The 24,206-nt window shown below is 40.4% G+C and overlaps 1 protein-coding gene across 1 annotated transcript; it reads left to right on the forward strand.

Moving 5' to 3' along the window:
• The first annotated feature begins 11,554 nt into the window (after positions 1-11,554).
• Positions 11,555-21,261, forward strand: HTR1F (5-hydroxytryptamine receptor 1F). The gene is made up of 2 exons (XM_025377599.1): positions 11,555-11,671; positions 19,658-21,261. Exon 2 carries the CDS (start codon positions 19,700-19,702, stop codon positions 20,798-20,800), a length of 1,101 nt encoding a protein of 366 aa, XP_025233384.1. The 5' UTR covers positions 11,555-11,671; positions 19,658-19,699; the 3' UTR covers positions 20,801-21,261.
• Positions 21,262-24,206: the final 2,945 nt, after the last annotated feature.

Raw genomic sequence — 24,206 nt, forward strand, 5'->3', positions numbered from 1 at the left:
TGTAAGAACTATTTATAAAGATGTGGTGTGGGTAAGGGAGCCTAATCAATAGTCTAGACGGGATGCCTGTTCACTGTGGCCAGGTATGAACTTAGATGTCAGAATTACACATGACCTGGACCCAGAGACAAGTCCCAATGAGCCACCAGTGCCAATTTGGTGTGACAGACAACTCTCGAGCAGCAGATGATAATTGCTTATGCCACTGCTGAAACCTCGTCTGCTCAGCAGGCAACCAGGGAAACTAGTTTCCATGCAGAAGCCATGCCCAGATCCTATTTCCCACCTCACTGTGGCCAACGGGCAACATCTTTGCAGAACTTGTGGCCTCAAGTAGAGAAAATGTCTTAACAGCAGCTATCTTGTTCATCATGCTGAATCCTCCCTCAGCTTCTGCTGAGATATCAGCAGAAGCTGGCCTTTAAAATCTGCCAAGATTTTTCCATATTCAATATTTCTGTTATCAATGGATGTTAAAATAAGAGAACAATTTTTCCATAGTTGTTTTGACTGGCTTGTACTAATGAGTCTATTTCAGAGTTCATGTTATTAAATTTACTGCTTGTTACAGTCTTAATATTTTATTTACCAACTGGTATAGAAGCATTTGTATATTTTTAACAACAAATATGGCTGCTAGTATCTCTACTAGTATAAGAAAAACAGGTTTAGATGCCTGGCAATCTTTTTTTAAAAATGACTACCAGAATGCCTTTATCTCATCATATTGCAGTGATTCCTATATGTAATAGTGAGCTATTTGAGAAAATGTTTTAGGCCATATTCTTTTTATATCCAGAGTGCCAAACTATAATGGTGGATAAATAAATGTTTGCAGAGTAGGCGTACGTGTCTTTTCCTAAACTACTGATAAGCAATGTTCTTCCTGATTGTATGAGCTGCATCTTTTATGCACATGTATTACATATAGAAACTAACACACACTGTATTGCTTAATAAACATTGAATGATTGATGCTCCAAACTTAGGAAACAAGTTCAAAGGTTTAGCATTTATGTTCTCCAGTATTTTTTAATTCCATTGAGATGACAGTTCAGATTTGTTCTGTGCTATATATAGGAATATATAAATCCATCATCCTTTAACCATGTCATTTCTGAAATATCCAACATACTCTACAATCTTTTATAATTTTCTCTAAAACATAAGAATTTTATTAGTATCTGTCTCAAGTGTACTTATGTATTAAAATACTTTCAACCTAGAGATAATAATTGCTACTCTTACAGTAGTAACCAAAGTCAACGAAGTCCAGAAGTAATCAGAGTAACTGCATAAGAACTTCTTAAGTTTAAAATGCTAGTCCAAAAATCTTGGAGAAAACGAACACTCCAAAAATCTCCAAAAAGGAGAAAAAATCCAAATCTCAAAAAAAAATCCAAACCTTGCAAAAATCCAAACTTTGGAATCCAATATTTGGATTTTTCTCCAAAAATCTTGGAGAATTGATACTATTTGGTATCAATTTCAGTATTCTCAAATGGTAAAAAAAAATGTTAAGTCAAAGTACTTGAAGAAAGTTCTCCTTTCTTGTCATTCAAATACAGACAAATGCGTCCTAATTATCTTGGAGCTGAATCTCAATATGTTAGTATGTTAATTATGTCCCATCCTTCAGTGTGTATCTTCGCATTCCATGATAATTTACTGTATAAAACAGGAAGAAACAAGATATTTTATTCTACAGCATTAAGTAAAGCCAATAAAATAAAATAAAAATAGAAAGATACCCTTCTTATTTAAAATCATGGCCTTTTTCAACTTTAGATAAAGCCAGTGTACACTGATACTAAACATACTAAACAAGTCTCAGCCAATCACTGCCTGCCTTATCCAAGTTTAAAAGGTAAGTTTTTCCTCATATTTTCATTGACAGCCTTGGTTAGTGAGCAGACTGAAAGACCAGATTGCATATGAGCAGAGCTCCAAATCGTGGCCATATAACATCTGCCTTGTGTTGAGTGCTGAACATTCTGTAATACCATTAATTGAAGATGACAAATCAACTGCCCAATTTCAACTGACAGCAATTAGCCCTCACGCTATGTTACTAGACTTCTGCTTTCTGCACCAGCCCCACCAAGCCATGAGTGCCCGATAAATGTCAGTATTAATCATTTGTCTTATTTATGCTACTCAGTTAATCATCTGGTACTTATTAAGCCTACCTGATGTAAAATGCACTTTAAGTATAAAGCTTAAGAGAATCAAAAGAGAAAAAGTAGATTGAAGACTAAAGAAGAGAATGAATACTTTTAATTTAACATATTTACAAAAGAAAAATAGAATACAATGGAAGAGCTTACATTATGATCAGGTGAAATACCTTTTATTCCATTAATTACATTTGTATAAAATATAAGTAACAGTCTAATTCCTGGTGCTAGTAAAAAACAAAAATAAAAGAGAGGGAAATAAATATGTTGTACTTGAAATTGCTTAAACTTTGCCAGCTTAGCTTGGTTCACTAATTATTATTGATCCAAAAAAAATCTACTTGGACACCATGGCACACGCCTATAATCCCAGTTTTTCAGGAGACTGAGGGGTTCAAGTCAAGTCTGGGCAACATAGGCTTGACTTGAACCCTCATCTCTTAAAAAAACTGAAGTTGTTAAATCAAATATCATCACTAAAATTAATTTTCTTTTAAACATCACAACAGCTTTCATTAAGCTTTAACACACCCTAAGCATGTCATTTTTCTAAATAATTTAACATAATGTTTTTATTCATGTTTAAGAAAAATAGCTATTGTCACCCCCCATTTTGAGATAGATCTCGTCCAACCCAATATTTTTCCCTAGATTAAGATATTTATCAGATAGCTAACTTTACAAACAAAAGTTTTAAAATATTTTTCATATCTTGCACATAGTTAAATAACAACGTTTTAGTAACTTTCCAGTAAGGGCACAGAATACCCAGACCCTTTGTGTAGTTCCTGGTGATAACCACTTACATAATCTATTATTAGATCCAATGTCACCATGGAGAAAACTATTTGCCTTGTTTATTACTCAAGGAGAGGGAATGGTAGTCAAGGCGGAGGAAAAGATCACGACCATAAGCTTTCAAAATTTCCATCTCTAGCTTGCTAAGACATTACCTGTTTTTCATTTTAACTTACATAATAGGAGAGAGTACCCCATTCCTCTTGTATGGTAATTGTACCTTGTTTCCTCCCACCATCCCCTTACATATTGTAGAATTAGAAAACTTGATATTAGACAATGATGGTACTATAGATACTGTCAAAGGAAGACTGGGGTAAAAATTAAAATGCTTTTTACCCAGCTAGACTTATTTCATAACGATTAACAACATTAACCTCAATCCTAAAGGTACACTTGCTAGCCCTATACTCCAGATGACAAATAAAAATATTAAGTGTTTTAGAAGCCAGGTACCTAACAGGTTTATATATAATCTTCAACAACCCTTCATAATGTTTGACATTTATTTTTTCCCTCTACAGATAATGAAGTGGAATCTTTTTTTTTTTTTTTTTTTTTTTTTTGAGACGGAGTCTCACTGTGTCACCCAGGCTGGAGTGCAGTGGCGCGATCTCAGCTCACTGCAAGCTCCGCCTCCCGGGTTCACACCATTCTCCTGCCTCAGCCTCCCGAGCAGCTGGGAATACAGGCACCTGCCACCATGCCCAGCTAATTTTTTTTTCTTTGTATTTTTAGTAGAGACAAGGTTTCACCGTGTTAGCCAGGATGATATCGATCTCCTGACCTTGTGATCCTCCCACCTTGGCCTCCCAAAGTGCTGGGATTACAGGCGTGAGCCACCGCACCCGGCTGAAGCTGAGTCTTTTAAAGTTGAAATGACTTTCCTGAGCTCACACTATTATGTGGGGGAGTCACTTTAAATTAATTTTTGTTGAAATCTAGTGTCACAGGATCTTTAGGGTGTCGCTTTTCCAGCCCGAAGCCAATGTGGCTAGTGGCGTCTTTGCGTTAGTTTTACTCAGACCCACTGGACTTGTTCTTCCCACTCATCCTGGAAGGCTGCACTTAGTTCATGCTACTGGACCAGATCCCATGCTTGCCAAGGGAGAGCTAGATGCATAGAGGCAAGGGGTAGTGAGTGAGTGAGCGCAGGGTCCAGCCATTGCACACAGCTGCAACTGCAGAGGGGCGGGCAGCTCCAGGAGCTGGCATAGGTGCCAGCTTCATATAAGCCTGCAGCTGGATTAGATGCACCACAAGCAGGTTCCACTGTGGGCACCCACCTCTGGATGAGGGGAACATGATGGCACTCAGAAGTTGGAAGACTCCAGAAATCGCAGAGCCCCAAAGAGGGTGTCATCTCGAGTGCACCGCTCCTTGAGTTCCCAGAAGGGTCACAGTTCTTCTTTCCTTCTCATCACCCACAACCTGATGAGTAGGGGAGCTGTGTTTCACCCCGTTTGTGTTACAGCTCTTTCAGTTCCACCATTTGACAGGTCCTGAGTTCTTGTTCCACGTTTAGGAAGAATGATAGCTAGAGAGTGAGCAAGGTGAAGGGCTGCTTTATTGAGCAACAGTACAGCTCTCAGTACAATACAGTAACAGTACAGCTCTCAGTACAGTACAGCTCTCAGTACAATACAGTAAAGTACAGCTCTCAGGAGACCCAGAGTGGTTGGCTCCTATCCACAGGCAGGTTGTCTGTGGCTCTCAGGGGAGAAGAGACCCAGTACCTCCTATTTACAGGCAGGTCATCCTGACATTTGTGTGGCCCTCAGCGGAAAGGAGTCTGGGAACGGATAGCTCCTCTCCACAGGCATGTCGTCCCAATGTCTCTGTGAGTCTGGCAGAGTCCGGGGGTTTTTATGGGCTTCAGAAGGGAGGAAGTGAGTGCTGATTGGTTTATGGGAGGACCTGGAAAAAGCACCACAAGTTCTAACTCCAGGCCATGGAACAGGGAGCCCAGGCCTCAAGCTTCAGGTCAACCCTGACTTGAAGGTAAGGTTTTACCAGGTACCTGCTCCTTTCCACACAGGAGCCTGTCTGCCTCCTACTGCCATCAATCATGTTGTCCATGGTACCAAGGCTGTTCATGCCAAGGGTTGCCTGCAGGTCCATGCCAAGCCACCATCAGCCCATCAGCACCCCCTCAGCCTCCCTCTCATGCTCATCAGTGCCCAAAGCCCAGCGGGGGCCAGAGTGGCAGGGGGCTGATATGTCAGTGCCAACCCGAGTGCACAGACACCCGGTCAGGTCACGACAGAGCCTGGGCTCAGCTTCGACTTTGCTGTGAAATTGGAGCAGGTGCTGGGAGCAGGGTGCCAGGTGCCAGGCAGTAGGAGCAGGCACTTCTGAGCCTGAGGGGGCAGGGGAGCTTCCTGGGCCCTCAAGAGTGCAAGGATGCCCAGGTCCACTGCTGCAGCTAGACAGTTACAGCTGCTCCCAGAAGGGTAGGACGCCCACCCCAGCAACTCAGAAGGTGGCAGGTTCCCACCTGTTCCTGGCTCCTGCTGGCTTCGTGGAGCACATGGCCCCAGTCGCACCTTCTCTGAGGTAGCTGGCACCTTCCTGACAGCTGCTCCAGACGGGCTGCCACTGCCATCAATTCCCACTCTTAAGAAGTACACACAGCTGCTGTTAGGGTGGATGACCACCTTCAGGAGGTTCCCTAATGCACTATCCAGCCCCATGGCCTGTTTCTGCAGCTTCCTCATATCTGCGGCCGCCTAAATAATAAGTATAATAAGTTCATACTTCAGGATTAGTTGTCCCTCAACTGAATTAGGAGATAGGTGTGCTTTACCAAGGGCCCTCTTAGCCTCTCCAGGGAGGCAGTAGGCACTAAAAACAATGACTGCTTTTAACTGCTTCATGCTGACAAGGGGCATTGTTTTGGGGAAAATGACAGTCAGATCTCTCTCAGATGCCTATTCCATTAAAAGGGAGTCATTGTCCGAGGCTCCAGTTGCATGACCACTTGGAGTTTGATGGCCTCTAGGTGAGAAGACACAAATTTCACATGGAGGTTAAGTATGCATGGACCAAATATGAGTATTATAAAAAGAGAAGCTAAAAGGAAAAAAATCTTAAAAAAAAAAAAAAGGACTAATTATTTGGAAAACAATATTGTGGCTAGAGCTGTTTCACCCTAGTGGAAGAAATTGAATTTTGTACAGGGACAATTAAATTTTAAGAGAGAAATAACTATTTAGGGGAGTAGATAATCCTTTGGGAATTCAGGATTAAAGAGTCCTTGACAAAAACATCTTATGGTGAGAAACAGAACAAAGGCGAGAACAATAAGCAAGAGTTCTCCCCAACTACAACTAAGGGGTTGGGAAAAATAGCAGGTTAAAGATTTTCCTGAGACGCGCCCCCATGATCATGCTAAGAGAGGCAGGGGCCAGACTGGAGAGGAGAACTCAAATTCCTGCTCCAGTGTCCAGGGAGAGGTCCAACTTCCTCCCTTCAACTTCTGAACCACTGGAACCAGGGAGAGGACCCCTGGGACCTGTCAGTCCTGCTGGACAATTTGGGCTGGATCCAGAGACCTGTGTCTCTAGGGACAATCCACCCTCCAGTGGTCCCCATTGCAAACTGGACAGGTTCAAGGTGGCTTCCTCCTGCTGTCTGGACAGTCCTTCCTAAAACGCCCTGGATTGCCACATTTGTAGCAGTTAACAGATGCATCCCAAGGACCCTGGGGTTTGTGAGCCTGTTAGGTGGCTGTTAGAGCCTTTGCCTTTTTCCTGTGTCTCCTTTCCCTCTCTTGGGCCTCCTCCTGATTCCTATTGTAAAATACCAAGATGACCACTTTCAGGAGGTTCCCTAATGCACTATCCAGCCCCATGGCCTGTTTCTGCAGCTTCCTCATATCTGGGACTGCCTAAATAATACGTTCACACTTCAGGAGTAATTGTTGCTCAACTGAATTAGGAGATAGGTATGCTTTACCAATGGCCCTCTTAGCCTTTCCAGGAAGGCAGTAGGATTCTTATCTAATCCCTGGAGTATCATGGGTAGCTTGGAGTAATTGAGAGGCTTAGTTCTAGTCCTATGTAAGCCCTCCCTCCTGTATGCCCACCTGAAAGTGTTTTCTCTTCCATTCTCCCATTTCATCATTGGGGTCCCATTTAAGGTACTCTAATGTTACTGCTATTCTTCCAATTCGATAAGACTCATCCCATTCCCTGGCACTACGTGAGATACAAAGCTCATCCCCAGAATTTTCTGCCACTTGCAGAACAGCCTGCTTTTCCATGGTAGTCAGGATCTGATTCAAGTAACATGACATCTATCCAGGAGAGTTTAAATACTTGGATTAAGTCCTGGAAAGCCTCTCTATACATGACAGGGTCATCTGAAAACTTGCCAAGATCCCCCTTAATTTTCATTGCTTCTTTATCATAAGCAGGTGACACTGTAGAACCAGGTCCTCCCAAACAAGGGAGAGAAAAGGAGTCCTGGGAATTGGGGACCTGGCCTAATCAGATGCTTCCCAAAAGGAAAAAATCAATATCTCACATAAAAAAGCTCCCTGTATTCACAGGACTGTATTGACTCCTGACATAGTGGAGGAAAGAAAGAACTTGAGTGCAGAGGAGGGAAAAGTGCCTGGGGGGAAAAGCCTCTTGCCCTATGCAAATGGGTTCTTTTTGAGTATGGGATAGAAAAGTCTCAATTGTGACATCCTCCTTGCTTCTAAAGATAAACAGATACCACACTGTTCTGATTTACACTACTGATGACAGCCAAAACCTCATTCTACCCAGGGATATTATCTTTGTGGTGTGTAACAACACCCTTCACATTGTATGTAAAGAAGAGGATAGTGGCCATGGCAGTCTTGAAAGAAAAAGAGAGAGAGAGGAAGGAAGGGAGGGAGGGAGGGAGGGAAGAAGAAAGCAAAGAAGGGAGGGAAGGAAGGAGGGCTGGAGGAAGGGAGGGAGGGAGAGAAAGAGAGAAAGAAAGAGAGATATGGGAAAGACTGAAGGTCTTATTGTTGTACCCTAATGGGCAATCAGGGACTGGATTAGAAGGAATGACGGAAGGAAGGATGGGAAGAAGGGAGGGAGAGAGGGAGGGAGGGAGGGAGGGAGGAAGGAAGGAAGGAAGGAAGGAAGGAAGGAAGGAAGGCAGGCAGGCAGGCCAGGAGGGAGGGAGGGGAAAGACTGAGGGTCCTAGTGCTATACCCTAGTGGGCAATCAGGGACTGGAGTTAGTCCAGGGGCTTTTGGATAACACCAAGGAGTAGCCTCAGCCATACCTTCAGTCGCCCCAGGACCTCCTTCCAATCCACACAACCACTAGACCTCCATGAAGAGAAACTGGATTGGAACAAATCCCACATTCCCAACACCTGAGGGTGATGAAGGATTGACAGTGTTCTCCCTGGCAAGCCTGTCCTATGTGTCCTAAGTCCAGCAGCCACAACAGTCATTTCTAGTTGGCTGACAGAGGCCCAGTATTTTCCTTTCATTCTGGTGATTGTGGAGTTTAGGGACTCTGAAAACTGGACATAAAGCAGCAAATCTGCTAGTACTCACTCCTCCACAGATCCTGGATGAGCCCCCAAAAATGTCACAGGATCCTTAGGTTGTCACTTTTCCAGCCAGAAGCTTCTGTGGCCAGTGGCACCTTTGCCTGAATTTTACTGGGCCCACTGGGCTTGTTCTGCTCACTCAGCCTGGCAGGCTGCTCTTAGCTTGGCTGTCAGCCAAGACTCCATGCCTTCCAAGGGTGAGCCAGGCATGGAGTGGAGCAGCAAGGGGTGCATAAGCAAGTGAGTAGGGGATCCAGCTACTGCACATAGCCAGGCACGCTGTCTGCTGTGGCACGGCGGGCAGCCCCAGGTGCCACTTCTGTGCAACCCTGCAGCTAAATCAGATGCTCTGCAAGCAGCCTCTGCTGTAGGCACGCACATCTAGATGAGGAGAATACAGTGGCACCCGGAAGCTTGAAAATGCCAGGAACTGCAGAGCCCCAAAGAGAATGTCACAGCCCTGGTTCAGGGAGCCCTTAGGTCTGGGCTCCTGGAAAGGCCACAGCTCTTCTCTCTTCATTGCCCACACTGTGGCAAGCAGCAGGGTGTGTTTCAGCCCTGTTTGTGTTACAGCTCTTTCAGTTCTGCCATTCAGTGGGTCCCAAATTCTTGTCCTCCTTCAAGGAAGAATGAGGTACATGGACAACTGGAGAGGAAATAAGGCAAAGGAGTGCTTTATTGAGCAATATTACAGCTCTCAGGATACCCGGAGTGGGTAGCTCCTATCTGCAGGCAGTCGTCCTGATGACATCTCTCCACCCCTCAGCAGAGAGGAGACCTGGAGTGGGTAGCTCCTACCTGTAGGCAGGTCATCCCAACATCTGTGCAGCCCTCAGTGGAGAGGAGACCCAGAGTGGGTAGCTCCTATCCATGGGCAGGTCATCCTGTCATCTTTCCAAGTCGGCTGAGTCCAGGGTTTTCATGGGCTTCAGAAGGGAGGAAGTGCATTCTGACTGGTCCATGAGCAGCCATGGAAAAAGCACCATAAATTTTCACTCCTGGCTACAGAACAGGCAGCCCAGCCTCCAGGCTTCAGGCCATCCCTGGCTTGAAGGTGGAGTTTCACTGGGGGCTTGCTCCTTTCCACCCAGGAGCCTGTCTGCCTCCTGCCACCATCAATTACATCATCCATGGCACTCAGGCTGTTCATGCTGAGAGGCGTCTGCAGTCCTGCACCAAGCTGCCCTCAGTTCCCCCTTGGCCTCCCTCCCATGCTTGTCAGTGCCCAAAGTCCAGAGGATGCCAAGGTGGCAGGGGGCTGACATGTCAGCACTGCTTCAAGCACACACACAGCACTCAGCTTGGCTTCAACTTTGCTCCTAAATGAGAGTGGGCACTGGGAGTAGGGAGAGATCAGGCAATGAGAGTAGGCACTTCTGAGACTCTGGGGGCACAGAGGGTTCCCCATGACCCTGAGAGCATAGGAATGTCCACGTCCACAGCTATAGTTGGGGGCTGCTGCTGCACCTGGGGGATGGGGCTCCCACCCTACCAACTCAGAAGGGTGCAGGGTTCTCACCTGTTCCCAACTCCCATCAGCTCCCTGAAGTGCACAACCCAGCCTGAAACCCACCTGCCACAGCTGGTAGGTTTGCAGCAGCCTCTCCAGATGGGCCATCACTGCCATCACTAGCACTTGTGGGTTTGTTTTATATTTTGGGTTTGTTTGTTTTGGAGACAGAGTCTTGCTCTGTCGCCCAGACTGGAATGCAGTGGTGCAATCTCAGCTCACTGCAACCTCCACCTCCCAGGTTCAAGCAATTCACTGGCCTCAGCCTCCTGAGTAACTGGGACTACAGCCACACACTGCCATACCTAGGTAATTCTTTTTTTATTTTACTATAGATGGGGTTTCACCATGTTGCCCAGGCTAGTCTTGAACTCCTGAGCTCAGGCAATCTGCCCACCTCAGCCTGTCAAAGTGCTAGGATTACAGGCGTGAGCCACCATGCCTGGCCACAATTGTGAGTTTTATTCACAATAGTTGATAGTCTCTTAATTAGTCGAAGTCATAATCTCAGGAATAAACATCAGTTTCTGTTACCTTCACAACTCCCCTTCTGCCATATCTCCCCACCCTTCCTTTACGCTCCACCCCACATACTCAACTTCTTTTCTCTTTAGGTTTCAGCAACAGTCAAACAAAGCAAATAGTACAACCTACTGAGTCTGCACATGTGTATTTGCTCTCTTTTCCACAGCAGGTGCTCCTGTAGCTGGTTTCAGTGTGTTCATTGAATGTGGTGTCATTTTCTCTAAGATTGTCATTGTTGCAATTTATTTTATCAAGTGTAGCAGACTACCAAGCAGGTGTCTCTTGAAAACAATAACCAGATCCATCTGAGCAATGAAGTGTGTGTATATGTAAATTCGATTTAAAATTAGAATGCTTTCTTCTTTCCAATTTTTTTTTTTCATGTCTCACTCTGTCACCCAGGCTAGAGTTCAGTGGCAGATCTCAGCTCACTGCAACTCCACTTCCAGCAGTTCTCATGTCCAAGCTTCCCGAGTAGCTGGTATTACAGGCACCTGCCACCACACCTGGCTAATTTTTGTGTTTTTAATAGAGTTGGGGTTTCACCTTGTTGACCAGACTGGCCTCAAATTCCTGACCTCAAATGATCCACCCACCTTGGCTTCCCAAAATACTGGGATTACAGGCATGAGCCACTACGCCCTGCTCTTTCTAAACATTTTTAAATATCTAGATATTTTTAAATATCTCAGATATTTTCTACATATCTAAGCTAGAGAAAGGGACTTCTAAAAATCTTAAGGGTGTTGCCCCACAGCCCTAATAGTCTAAGAATAGTGTGAAATAGTCTGAAAAAGAAGAAAGTCTGTCTTGGAAAGAATTATGCATATGACATTTGGGGCATGTAGTGACTGTCAATCCAATTCATAGGGAGACACAAAGTTTTGAAGAAAACTATACTAACTTGGACTAAAAGGGAAAAAGCTCAAAATGAAAAGACTTTCTGTAGGCAGAAAGCAGGCTAAGAAGGCTATCTAGCTATAATCCAGACGACTTTCCAGAGACCAGACAGGATCTCTTCAAGAGCAGCGTCAAGAGCCTGGAGAGGATTTCAAGAGCCGTGGAGTGCAGTGAATTAGAGAACCAAATCAGGAAGCAGAAGTGGACACTAATGACGGTGAATTTCTAACCCTCAGAGGAGAGCACTCTGATAATATTTGTCTGGGTGAATTTCAGGTCAGTGGCCACTATGTGTTTCCCGTTTCCTTATCTTTTTGAATGGAGGTGTCTATTGCAATTATCCTGCCCTCAACTCACCATTACATATAAAGGATTGGAGAACAGATAAAATGCCTGTTTAGTTCACAGCTCTCTGAGTCAAGTGGCATTGCAGCCTCAAGTGGAGCCTCATCTGTTTCTTCACCTGATACAATACATGAGATCATGGACTTCAAGACTGGTGCCATGATTAGACGAGATTTGGGGGAGCTTGGGGAGCAGGTGAATATATTTTGCTTATGAAATGGATGGAAGTCATTGGAGCCAACAGACAAACTAAAGGGAAGATACTTCATAAACTAAGAAAGAATAGGTCAGACATCTAGGAAACACAAGCACACCCTTAATTTGGACATGGACAGTTAAAGCAAGACATTGTGGGAAGGGATGAGTATTCAAAGTCAAAAAGTTAAGTATACAAATCTGAGAAGTATACGTCAGGATCCTAGAGGCCAGATCCAGCAGGCAGTGATTTTAAAAATATAGGGAAAAGAAAATGTATACATATACATGGCAAATATAGGCAAGGTTCCATGGACTGAAGTGCTGTAAAAGCCTTGCGGTTTCCCATCTCTCTCTGTAAGCAGGTCTTCACTGCTACAGAAGAGTTATAGAGCAATCCTATACATCTTCATACTCCAGCCTTGGAATCACTCCCGAAATTCAAAGCTCTACAATCCCAGGCTCAGAACCTAACCACAATCTCATCTTTTTTTCATCCTTGCACATTACCTGAGCCCCCTTTACACCTGCTCCTGAACCTCATCAGGACCTCAAATTATTCAATGCTGGCCTATTTTCTCAGCATGTTGCCTTCTCTGGCATGCTGTTTTATGAAACTGGTACTGATCCAGCACACCCACCAACCTTTTCCCTTGGCCTTTGACCCCAGTCTGCGGCCCAATTCCTGATCCAATCCTGAATAAATTGAATTATGTTTTACTTAGCAATATAAACCCTAATTTTCAAGCACTAATGGAAGAGTAAAAAAATAGACCATTTTTATTCCAGTTACCTTTTGAAGGTTATAATTTCAGCTATATTCTCAAAAGCATTCTTTAATCTTTTTGCTTACACCTTTTCCCTGGAGCAGCAGCACTATTCTCTTCAAGCCGTACCTTGCCACCTACACACCTCACTCTGCCAAAACTCAGATATCCTTCACTTAACTTCTTAAACATTGCTAAGACTTCTGACAGCCTACAAAATAAAACCTAGTGTCCTTATCATGGCATGCAAGCCTCCTCTTTGTCTTCCTCAGTTAATTTTCATCTCTCACCTCCAACTCTAGCCCTAAAGTGCCTTTGCAGTAAGTAGGTAGCACATCAGACTGCTAATTTCACATGTCTGATGCATCCTGCATTTTTATGCCTCTGCTTCTGCTCACACTTTTTCCTCTACCTGCAAAGGCTTTCCCTATTTAATCATGGTATGATTAATTAATTCTCCCTCACCAGTATTTCCAGGATACTCTATACATATCTCCATAATGCCCTTATTGCATTGTATAATTGTATTATAATTATATGTTAAGAGGTTTCATTGCCAAAGCTAGCTTCTTAATGACAAGTAGAAAGTGTTGTTTTGTTTTGCTGTTTTGTTTTGTTTTGTTTTGTTTTGTCCAGGGGTAGATTTTTCTTGGTGGTGGTAGGAAAGAGGTTTTTTGTTTGTTTGTTTGTTTGTTTGTTTTTGAGACAGAGTTTTGCTCTTTTACTTCTGTTGCCCAGGCTGGAATGCAATGGCACAATTTTGGCTCACTACAACCTCTACCTCCCAGGTACAAGCAATTCTCCTCTCTCAGCCTCCCAAGTAGCTCAGATTACAGGCCTGTGCCACCACACCCAGCTAATTATTTGTATTCAGAAGAGATGGGATTTCGCCATGTTAGTCAAGCTGGTCACGAACTCCTGACTTCAGGTGATCCACCTGCCTCAGCCTCCCAAAGTGCTGGGATTACAGGTGTGCACCACCACACCCGGCCAAAAGAGGTATTTTTATAACTCTCAGATTTATTTATTAGCACAAAAATAACACTCACTAAAAAAGTTCTTAAAGTAATAAATGAAAGCAAAGAAATATAAGAGCAAAAGGTAAGTCTCAGAGTTGAAAAGGCAGTAAAAGAAAATGGAAAGAGCTATGAATACATTCCTACTGTTACAATCAACACATGTAGACCTGGTTGCTACCTTAAACATTAATTTTATTGGATAATTGCTTACATTTGAACACCCTTCTCATTTTATTATATAATCTTTATTTTATAGAAAAAGTAGTTACTTGAGGGCCGGGCATGGTGCCTCACACCTGTAATCCCAGCACTTTGGGAGGCCAAGGCAGGCAGATCACTTGAGGTTGGGAGTTCGAGACCACCCTGACCAACATGGAGAAACCCCATCTCTACTAAAAATACAAAATTAGCCAGGTGTGGTGGTGCATGCCTGTAATCCCATCTACTCGGGAGGCTGAGGCTGAAGAATCACTTGAACCCGGGAGGCGGAGGTTGCGGTGAGCCAGAGATCACGCCACTGTATTCCAGCCTGGGCAACAAGAGCGAAACTCCGTCTCAAAAAAAAAAGAAAAGAAAAAGAAAAGAAGAAGTAGTTACTTGATAAGCCTCATGACTGAAATACAACTATTCAGTAATACATCTCCGACAGAGAGAAAAATGATGGTAGAAGAATAGATTTTTCTACCAATTATTTGTTGTGTTGTCATTGTAGAGATTATTAAACATCTGTGCTTCAGTTATCTTATCTATGAAAAGAAAGACAATAATTGTACCTACTTCAGAGGTTAGCTATGAGGATTAAATGGGTTAATGCATGGAAAGCACTTAGTACATTGCATGCAGAAGTAAACACTCAGAAAAGATGAATGTTATTGTTATTCTAATTAAAACAGCCAACTTGTAGGTATTCATGAGGTCTCGACAGAATTGAATTTTACTTCACAATGTTATTACAAAAACTATTTGTGTATGACAGCCCTCTCAGGCTATTTACAATATAAAATGAATTAAACTGTGTGGCTAGGAGCTAGTAATTTAATCTTGAGGACAATATAATTGGATATCAAGATCAAACAAACACCTGAATGTAAATAAGCATTAGATTTTAAAAACTGAGTAAGCAGAGGAGAGTAAATGCATCATGCAGCTAAATCAACAAATTGGCAAATATTCATGTTGAATAAAACCTGGGGAAGTTTTCTTTCTCTGTTATTATCGAGAAGGCTGTATATAACACATGAGACTGCGGGCTCTACTTACAAACTAATCTTGATTCTTTCCCAGTGGAGACATTCAAATATAGAATGCAGTCTATGTTCTAAGAGTAGGAGGGACATATGTAACATACTCTATGTCCAGTAACCCAGAAGTAGTCACTAGCACCCAAAGGATGCACAGAAGGAACTTAAGATATAAAGGAATATTAAAAAACCTGGTCAGAGGCCATGTCTAAATTAATAAAGGTAGATGGCTTATTACATTTATCATTGTAAATAGCAAGAGAAATGGGAGAAAACTAAAAATAAAACCCAATGTCATTGGTTGCCTTTGTTTTTCTATTTTCTTTGTTGTCTATAAATACAACTATCAGAAGATTAATTACAGTTCTAAATTTAACATTAACAAGATTTCTGGAAAACTACAATATAATTATGTGACAGATAAATTTTGTCATATAATTCTAGAATATGACCCCAAATGTTTATTTTTTTTCTTGGCATTAGGTACCATTTTATTGAGCTTAATTTAAATGCTACAACTTGATGCTTAGGGAAATCCATTGAATTATCAACTAATTCACCTTCTAATTTTAAGCTTGTCAATTTTGCTACATAATTAATTTTTATTCTGGAAACCCACATAACTCTTTCTGACACTTTCTCTTGTTTAAAATTGTATTCAAAAGGTAATTTCGGAATCATCTCTTGAAGAGTTCTTATTCCAAAATTGTTTATCAGGCAAATTAAAATGGAAAGTTATTTTTGCTCATATTATGAAAACTGTCAGCACTTTTAAATCAATTCCCATAGCACAAAATAAACACCATTGCAGGCCGGGTATGGTGGCTCACACCTGTAATCCCAGCACTTTGGGAGGCCGTAGTGGGCAGATCACCTGAAGCCAGGAGTTCTGAACCAGCCTGGCCAACATGGTGAAATCCCGTCTCTATTGAAAATACAAAAAATTAGCCTGGCGTGGTGGCAGGCGCCTGTAATTCTAGCTACTTGGGAGACTGAGGCACAAGAATTGCTTGAACCTGGTAGACAGAGGTTGCAATGAACCAAGATCATGTCACTGCACTCCAGCCTGGGGTATAGAGTGAGACTCTGTCTCAAAAAAATAAAATAAAATAAACAAAATAGATAAACAAACAAACACCATTCCAAAGGAATTAACCAATTAAGAAAATATTCAGTTTTTTTAATTTAATATTTAGTGCAAATTTTATGATGAGGGAATAGAGGAAACATTGGAAGTAAAGTAGAAATTAATTTGCCACATTACTAATACATCCTGTTGACTTTGAAGTAAGCATTTTACATGTAATCATTGACCTTCTACAGATGTTTCCAGGGAAAATAGCTAAAGACTGTGAGGTTCACTGATACTAAAAACACATATCAAGAATTTTAATTTCTGTCCTGATGGTGCCTAAGCACACCATTACATCATAGGCCCTGTGATCCAATACTAATTTTAGGAAATATGGTCAGAGCATAACTTTCATATTGGCTGAAAAGAATAGAAATAATATGAGAGAAGGCGAGTTAAAAGACCCAGAAAATAAAGTCCAAGAGCTGGATGAAGATAGTAATAAAAATAGGGGAAAATATATATATATATTTAAATATATATTTTTTTATATTTGTTTATATATATATTTATATATATATATTTATTTATTTATATATATATATGCGCCAGTGTAAGATAGTTTATTTAGGAAATTATTTATTTCCTAAATAAATATATCCTAAATATATCCTAAATATATTTATTTAGGAAACTCCAAGAAATAAGAATGTAAAAATGAGAGACACTGAAAAAATTGTACGGCATGAAATTCAGAGGACAAAAATCAAGAGAGAGAAACCCACAGATGTGGCAGCATTGAAAAAAACAAATTAGACAAACAGATGAGAAACAACCTGTTGATTACGTCCAGAAACCTGACTCCCTGGACCGACAGCATCAGTATCATCCGGGAACTTGTTAGAAATGTAGATTTTAGATCCCCAGGCTCGCCAGACTTACCGAGTCACCAACTCCGGAGGGTGGGACACAGCAATTTGCTTTAACAAGCCCTCCAAGTGATTCTGAGGTACTCCAAATTCAAGAACTACTGATTTAGAATTTCTAAGACTTTAACCTCCATTCTTTACCAGGAGTGGTCTTAGTTGCCCTTTACAACTGGCTAAATGTTGACACACAAAAAAAATAGAAAGACAACTACTTCTCAAATACCCAGTAGACAATCGCTCTTTTTCAGGTATTCAAATTTCTTCTGCCACTCAATTTGCTTAACAGCACTTGCCTTCAGTGAATGTCTGAAAATAAAAATTAAATTTAGTACTGTTAACCCAAACAGTTACTAAAAATTAAATTTAGTACTGGTACCCAAAGTAGAAGAATAGAAAATATGCTGCATTTCAAGGTTTTCTGTTTTTTTTGTTTGTTTGTTTGTTTGAGATGGGGTATCGCTTTGTCGCCCAGAGTGGAGTGCAGTGGCATGATCTTGGCTCACTGCAACCTCCACTTCCCGAGTTCAAGTGATTTTCCTGCCTCAGCCTCCGAAGTAGCTGGGACTACAGGCGTGTGCCACCATGCCCCACTAATTTTTTTTTTTTTTTTTTTTTTTTTTGGTGTTTTTGGTGGAGACAGGGTTTCACCATGTTGGCCAGGATGGTCTCGAACTCCTGACCTCAAGTGATCCGCCCACCTCAGCCTCCCAAAGTGCTGCTATTACAGGAATGAGCTACCAGGCCCGGTGCAAGGTGTTTTATAATATACCTAACCACATTATATGTATGATTACTCATATGCTTATGAAGTACTTGATATAAAAATATTAAGTATTTTAAAGTATTATTTTATCAGTTCCAATAAAATAGAACTACTTTAAAGTTAATTTAAGGAATATGAAAATATAGTAATAGCTCTAACTAAGAATAAAATATCAGGTCTCCATATTGTCCTTTCCTAAAATATAGGTAACTGCTAAAAAGTTATTAAAGAGAAGAGGATTGATAAAAAATAATATGCTATTTATCAAAGATATTAATCCTATTTTATTATAGTCCAAATGTTCTTAATAGACTTGTAATTAATATCACAGACTAAAGCAAAACTTTTAAGCCATGAATGGAGAGTCCTTTTTCAGAAGCAAGGTAACCCGGTCATTACAATGGTGACTTATACAGAAGAAGAATTTCTATTTCAGGGTGAGTGCCATTAGGAGCTGTCCTTACTAGCAAGTTTCTTTGGTAACTGAGTTGTTTGGTCATAGTTGTCATTATTATAATGGGTAGTGTCGTATAATTATTTGACTCCAACTAATCTTATTTTATCTTTTTAAACCAAATTAACTACTTATATCCACAAAGACAAGTAAGCACTCTGAATTTTCCTAATTTCATACAATGATCATGGAATCCTAAGGATATACTAATTTTTTTTTTTTTTTGCTATTTCTCTTTATATAACCTCCATAGCTTGACATAAAATATATCAAAAGTTCCTTTAGTCTCCACAAGCCTAATGATAATGTTCTCTATGTAACTTTCAATTAAGTACAAAATTATTTATTATTTTGAATACTGTTTTTAATATAATATTTTCTCATATTACATCATACAGTACACAAATGGCATGTGCTTTTGTTCCCGGACCAAACCGAGGGTCAGGCTGCTATTTTCACAGCCCAGTAACGAGATGCAGATAAACTGGGGAGGAAGAGAGTTTTTATTTCTGTAACCGGTTACAGGGAAAAGACCTGGAAATCACAACGTTTTCCAGAGCTTAAACACCTTCTAAGCTATATGTCTGCGTGTAAGTGTGCATTCATCTAAACACAAAGAAGATTAACTTCTTTTAATTTATAGCTGAGGCCTGAGTCCTGAAGGCCTTCTTCTGGAGCCTCAGTAAGTGTACTTAATCTAAATGGGTCTAAGGTGCTGGAGTGATTACCGTTTTCTTGTCTCCTGCTCAATCATAAAGGCTTGGGGAGTTCCTTTAGACCCCAGTAAACTCGTTTGTGGAGTTTCTTCAGACCCCCAATAAAACTTGTTAGTACTAAACGGATCCTGTTAAGAATTCCTTTGTTATTTTGTCATGCTTCAAGCCTAGGAAAAGCCTAGGCAAAACTCTTGGTGGGCTCTTTGTTATATTCCAGCCTTTGAATAAGGGCACTGACTCTATCAGCTTTGAATATTTAACTTAACTACTCAGTCAGTAGTACTGAGACAGATGTTATGGAGGCCTGTGTTAGTGAGACTGGGCCTGCCACACTGTTAAACTTTTTCTGACATGGACAAAGAGAAAAACATAGCAAGAGTTAATACAGTTTTAAAAACCAATTCTATAATGCCAGAGATTTCACTGAGTAACAAACTAGTGTATCCATTAAAAATTATTGTATTTAACCTATATTTTAAGAATGTTTTGGAATTTACTGGGGTTTTTTTGTTTTTTTTTTTTTTACTGTTCTCATTGAATTTCTTAAATAAAAAGCAAAACTGAAACCTCCCATCTGAACTTCATTTTTTTGATCTACAGAATATTCTGGGAAAACATAACATATACTTTTTAAAAATTATTCTGAAAGGAAAAGTTCTTGAAGCCTTCTCTGAACTGTTTTTTTCTCTTCCCTTGTTACAGGTATCCATTTTTCCGCTATATTAATCTTTTAAAACAAAGAAAATGGATTTCTTAAATTCATCGGATCAAAACTTGACGTCAGAGGAACTGTTAAACAGAATGCCGTCCAAAATTCTGGTGTCCCTCACTCTCTCTGGGCTGGCACTGATGACAACCACTATCAACTCCCTTGTGATTGCTGCAATTATTGTAACCCGGAAGCTGCACCATCCAGCCAATTATTTAATTTGCTCCCTTGCAGTCACAGATTTTCTTGTGGCTGTCCTGGTGATGCCCTTCAGCATTGTGTACATTGTGAGAGAGAGCTGGATTATGGGGCAAGTGGTCTGTGACATCTGGTTGAGTGTTGACATTACCTGCTGCACATGCTCCATCTTGCATCTCTCAGCTATAGCTTTGGATCGGTATCGAGCAATCACAGATGCTGTCGAGTATGCCAGGAAAAGGACTCCGAAGCATGCTGGCATTATGATTACAGTAGTTTGGATTATATCTGTTTTTATCTCTATGCCTCCTCTATTCTGGAGGCACCAAGGAACTAGCAGAGATGATGAATGTATCATCAAGCACGACCACATTGTTTCCACCATTTACTCAACATTTGGAGCTTTCTACATCCCACTGGCATTGATTTTGATCCTTTACTACAAAATATATCGAGCAGCAAAGACATTATACCACAAGAGACAAGCAAGTAGGATTTCAAAGGAGGAGGTGAATGGCCAAGTCCTTTTGGAGAGTGGTGAGAAAAGCACTAAATCAGTTTCCACACCGTATGCACCAGAAAAGTCTTTAACTGACCCATCAACAGACTTTGATAAAATTCATAGCACAGTGAGGAGTCTCAGGTCTGAATTCAAGCATGAGAAATCTTGGAGAAGGCAAAAGATCTCAGGTACAAGAGAACGGAAAGCAGCCACTACCCTGGGATTAATCTTGGGTGCATTTGTAATATGTTGGCTTCCTTTTTTTGTAAAAGAATTAGTTGTTAATGTTTGTGAAAAATGCAAAATTTCTGAAGAAATGTCCAATTTTTTGACATGGCTTGGATATCTCAATTCGCTTATAAATCCACTGATTTACACAATCTTTAATGAAGACTTCAAGAAAGCATTCCAAAAACTTGTGCGATGTCGATGCTAGTTTTAAAAATGTTTATTATTGAAGGATAGGGGTTTTTGAGGGGAGGAGTGACTAGATGAATGCTGAATAATAAAACACTTAAGCTTTTAGAGGGAAGTACCTGAATACTGCTAAAATGACAAGGCTATAATTTATATTTTAATAGCAATGTGAATATAAAATTTATTGATCATTATTCTAGGGTACTCAAAATTAGAAAATAATTTATGTAGGTTATAAACAATATTTTGCCTATGCAATGTTCCTAAAAAGCTGACTGGAAAAAAATGATACATATATATACAATATTAATGACAGTGATTTTCCATGTTTATGTCTCACAATAATTATAGAGGAGTTTTCAATTAACAACATACCTCCCTCCATAATTTCTATCTAGTCCTATTGTTTTATAATATAATTCTATTATTTTGTAGAAGAAAATATAATTCACCACAAAGCACACACTTCACCTATCTCCATTCTTGTCCCTTCTCCATCTCACCCTGAACAAAAGGCAGGGGGAAGGAGGCAACTCTTACTTAGTGTGACTGGAGAAAATGTAAAAAAGTCAGAGCTTGAAATTGTCCTTGTGTTTAGGTAGTAAAGAGTAATCATAAAGTGGGTTAGGTACAGCAAAATAACTTGATACTGAACTTGTGCATATTTAATATGTTTGTTTAATATAAACTTCTAGAATAATATTACCATATCCATATATTATCTGCATTTGAAATCAAAGCCTTACCTTAGTAACAATAACTCAACAAAGGGGCATGGGTGATGTTGTTATAATTGCTCCTTGTTTACTTAGGAATCAAATTTAAGGCACTAAATATCATAGATTACTCACCACAGTTATTATACTCTTATCTTCTTAAAAGTATAAAATGTATTTCATTTCTGTTAATGTTAATAAGCTCAGTTACTAACTAAATTGTCTGTGGTACTTTGCACTTCAGTATTTCCATACCTTTGATTTAAACATTATTTCCCCTTTATTAGACAGAATGCGATGGAAATTTTTAGAACTTTCCCTTGACTTTAAAATATTTCTACTTTTCCAATTGATAGAAATGAACAGGCAAAAAGACTCATATTGCACTAATTAATAAATGTACACGCTTATATGTGTTTTTAAAATTAGTCACTCTACTACTTCAGTGAGCCAAAGCAATTCCGTAAGTTTTTCTTCCGTATTTACGTAAGGATTTGAAAACAATAGAACCATGAGTTTGAGAGAATTTTATTTTATTTGAACCAGCAAGGTCATAGACTATCTTTGGGAAGACCTATCATCAACCAAGATCATTTGAAAAACAATATATACCTTTTTTTAAGTTGTACCTTTATGTGCATTGTAAATATTCCTTCCTGATGGTGAGCTTAAAGGCACATTACATCCATTTTATGTATGTGTATGTGTATGTGTCTATATATATATATATATCTGTGACAAATTACTCTCAATCTAACAAACATTTACAGAGTTCCCGTTTTATACAAGGCATTGAGACATATACTAGATAGAAAATACAGGAAATAATAAAATACAGGTTTTTTTCCTGAATATGTTTACAGTCTAAAAGGAAAAACAAGAAAAATTAAAACTATAATAGAAAAGAGCAAACTAAAATCTAGCATGGAAGTTGTTTACACAGTTATGATGGTGCAGAGGAAAAACTGATTACATCTTGTTTAGAAAAATCAGAAATGTTTCACAAAGAATGTATCTGGAACACATGTCAAGTACACAGCACTGGGGCAAGAGAAGTGGAAGAGCACACTCCAGGTGATGGCAATATCAGGATACAAACTGCACCATGTAAGTATTTGGTGGGGCATGTTCATGAAATAGCAATGAGTTTGGCAACTATTTAGAGCAATAGAGGAAAAGGAGCCTAAAAGAAAAATTGGGCATTTTTGTGGCTGACTTTGAACGTCAGAAAAAAAAGTCTACAGTCAATTTTATTGGTAATGATGGGTAATCACTGATACTTTTTAGCAAAAATATTACAAGTTTAGAGTGAATCTAAGCAAAAAAAGAAAGGAAACTGGTTCTATCTCAATTCCATCAGAGAGAAAGCAGAGTTATTATTGAGATAATGACTTCCTGTTAGAAAGCAAATCAATAATCCAGGCAAGAGGTGATGAAGTCCTGAACCTGATTCTAGCAATGGGAATGAAAAGAAAGAAACAGATGAACGATGGAATGAAAGAAGTACAATCCTCAGGTTATAACAAATTCTTTAATAAGCAAGCAGAGGGAGAGATATCAGTCACTGAGATGACGTCCTTAACCAAAATGAAGAACCCAACAGAAAGGGCCTATTGGTGAAACAGTTACTTCTTTTTTGGGTATGTTAAACACATAAAGACATGTCAGAGTTCATAGATACTAATGACCACGTCTGGCTCAAGCAACACTGACAGGTAGATGAGGTTTCTCTCTGACCTCAAAACTGACAGGTAAACGAGTGTCCCAGCCATCTCTTTTGTCCTCACTTCACTTGACCGCCCAAGGGCCCTTATGCTATGTTGACAGGCCAAAGTCGGCCATAGTCCCTGTCATTCTCTGCTTACTTCTCTTTCCCTTCTCTTCTCACTTACCAAAATTTAATTCTGTGATTTCTTCATTCAATGACTTTGCTAAAGTTAAAATTATCTGTTAAGTTAACTTATTTATACCCATCTCAGAAATTTATGTATTTGTATTGGGAAACTAAGAGACACAACCCATCAACAACCCAAGGAGAGTAAGGCTCACCCAAATACAGATACTGCCCTCTGGTCTGAGTTGGACTGAGACCCAAATCAAGGAAAATAACACTGTAAGTGACAAAGTCATAGATCCCTTCAGAGCTCAGAGGAGAATCAAGTTTATCATTACTGTGTATGATCCAAAGGACCACAACAAATTCCAATTATTGTCACTTCATCTATGTGTTTCCCGCACATACTGAGGGTACAGAACATGCCTTCCTTCATCAAAAAATATGAATATGAATATTTAGCTATTTTATTTATTTTATTGAGTCAGGGTCTCACTGTTGCCCAGGCTGGAGTACAGTGGTGTGATCTTGGCTCACCACAACCTCCGCCTCCTGGGCTAAAGCCATTCTCCCACCTCAGCCTCCCGAGTAACTGGGACTACAGGTGTGCATCACTGCACCTGGCTAAGTTATCTATCTTTTGTAGAAACGGGGTTTTACCATGTTGTCCAGGTTGGTCTTAAACTCCTGAGCTCAAGTGATCCTCCCACTTCAGCCTCCAAAAGTGGTGGGATTATAGGTGTGAGCCACCACAACTGGCCCATTTTATTTTTCTAGAGACAAAGTCTCATTCTGTTGCCCAGGCTGGGGTACAGTTGTGCAATCACTGCTTACTGCAATCTTGAACCCCTGGGGCTCAAGTGATCCTCTCACCT

The sequence above is a fragment of the Theropithecus gelada genome, chromosome 2, assembly GCF_003255815.1.
Source record: "Theropithecus gelada isolate Dixy chromosome 2, Tgel_1.0, whole genome shotgun sequence".
Taxonomy (NCBI): domain Eukaryota; kingdom Metazoa; phylum Chordata; class Mammalia; order Primates; family Cercopithecidae; genus Theropithecus; species Theropithecus gelada.